This window comes from Penaeus monodon, chromosome 23 (assembly GCF_015228065.2).
Source record: "Penaeus monodon isolate SGIC_2016 chromosome 23, NSTDA_Pmon_1, whole genome shotgun sequence".
NCBI lineage: Eukaryota > Metazoa > Arthropoda > Malacostraca > Decapoda > Penaeidae > Penaeus > Penaeus monodon.
In genome coordinates this window covers 17,999,696-17,999,986 of record NC_051408.1, presented here as the reverse complement: position 1 = coordinate 17,999,986, position 291 = coordinate 17,999,696, and the positions used below count along the sequence as shown (strand labels likewise).

Below are 291 nucleotides of genomic sequence, written 5' to 3'. Positions count from 1 at the left end.
CGTCTTTGGATTAAGCCGTCCCTGTTCCTCCAGATGGCGAGCGGCCTCCGCCTTCCCGTCGGCCTGGCAGCGGAACAAGAATTGGTGAAAGGCGAATCGAAGGAACAGAAATTAACCGAAGAGACGAACAGTAAAGAGGCCCCAGAGGCTCCTCCGGCGGGCGACGCAGCAGGAGGCGCCGAGGAGAGCCCGAGAAAACCCGAGGAACCGCTCAATAACCGAAGTCCCGGTGAGAACGCGGAGGTCGATTCTCGTCCGTCTGGGTCCGGCGCCGAGACTCCCACGCCCGCC

General features: G+C 62.5%; 1 protein-coding gene across 1 annotated transcript in view; it reads left to right on the top strand.

Annotated features, from left to right (window-relative positions):
* The window catches only part of LOC119587862, a gene marked incomplete at its 5' end in the record, with an annotated part of 13,833 nt that overhangs the window by 2,780 nt on the left and 10,762 nt on the right, over positions 1-291 (top strand). Inside the window, 1 exon segment of the mRNA XM_037936565.1 lies at positions 34-291. Within this exon segment, the coding sequence (XP_037792493.1) occupies positions 34-291 (258 nt within the window).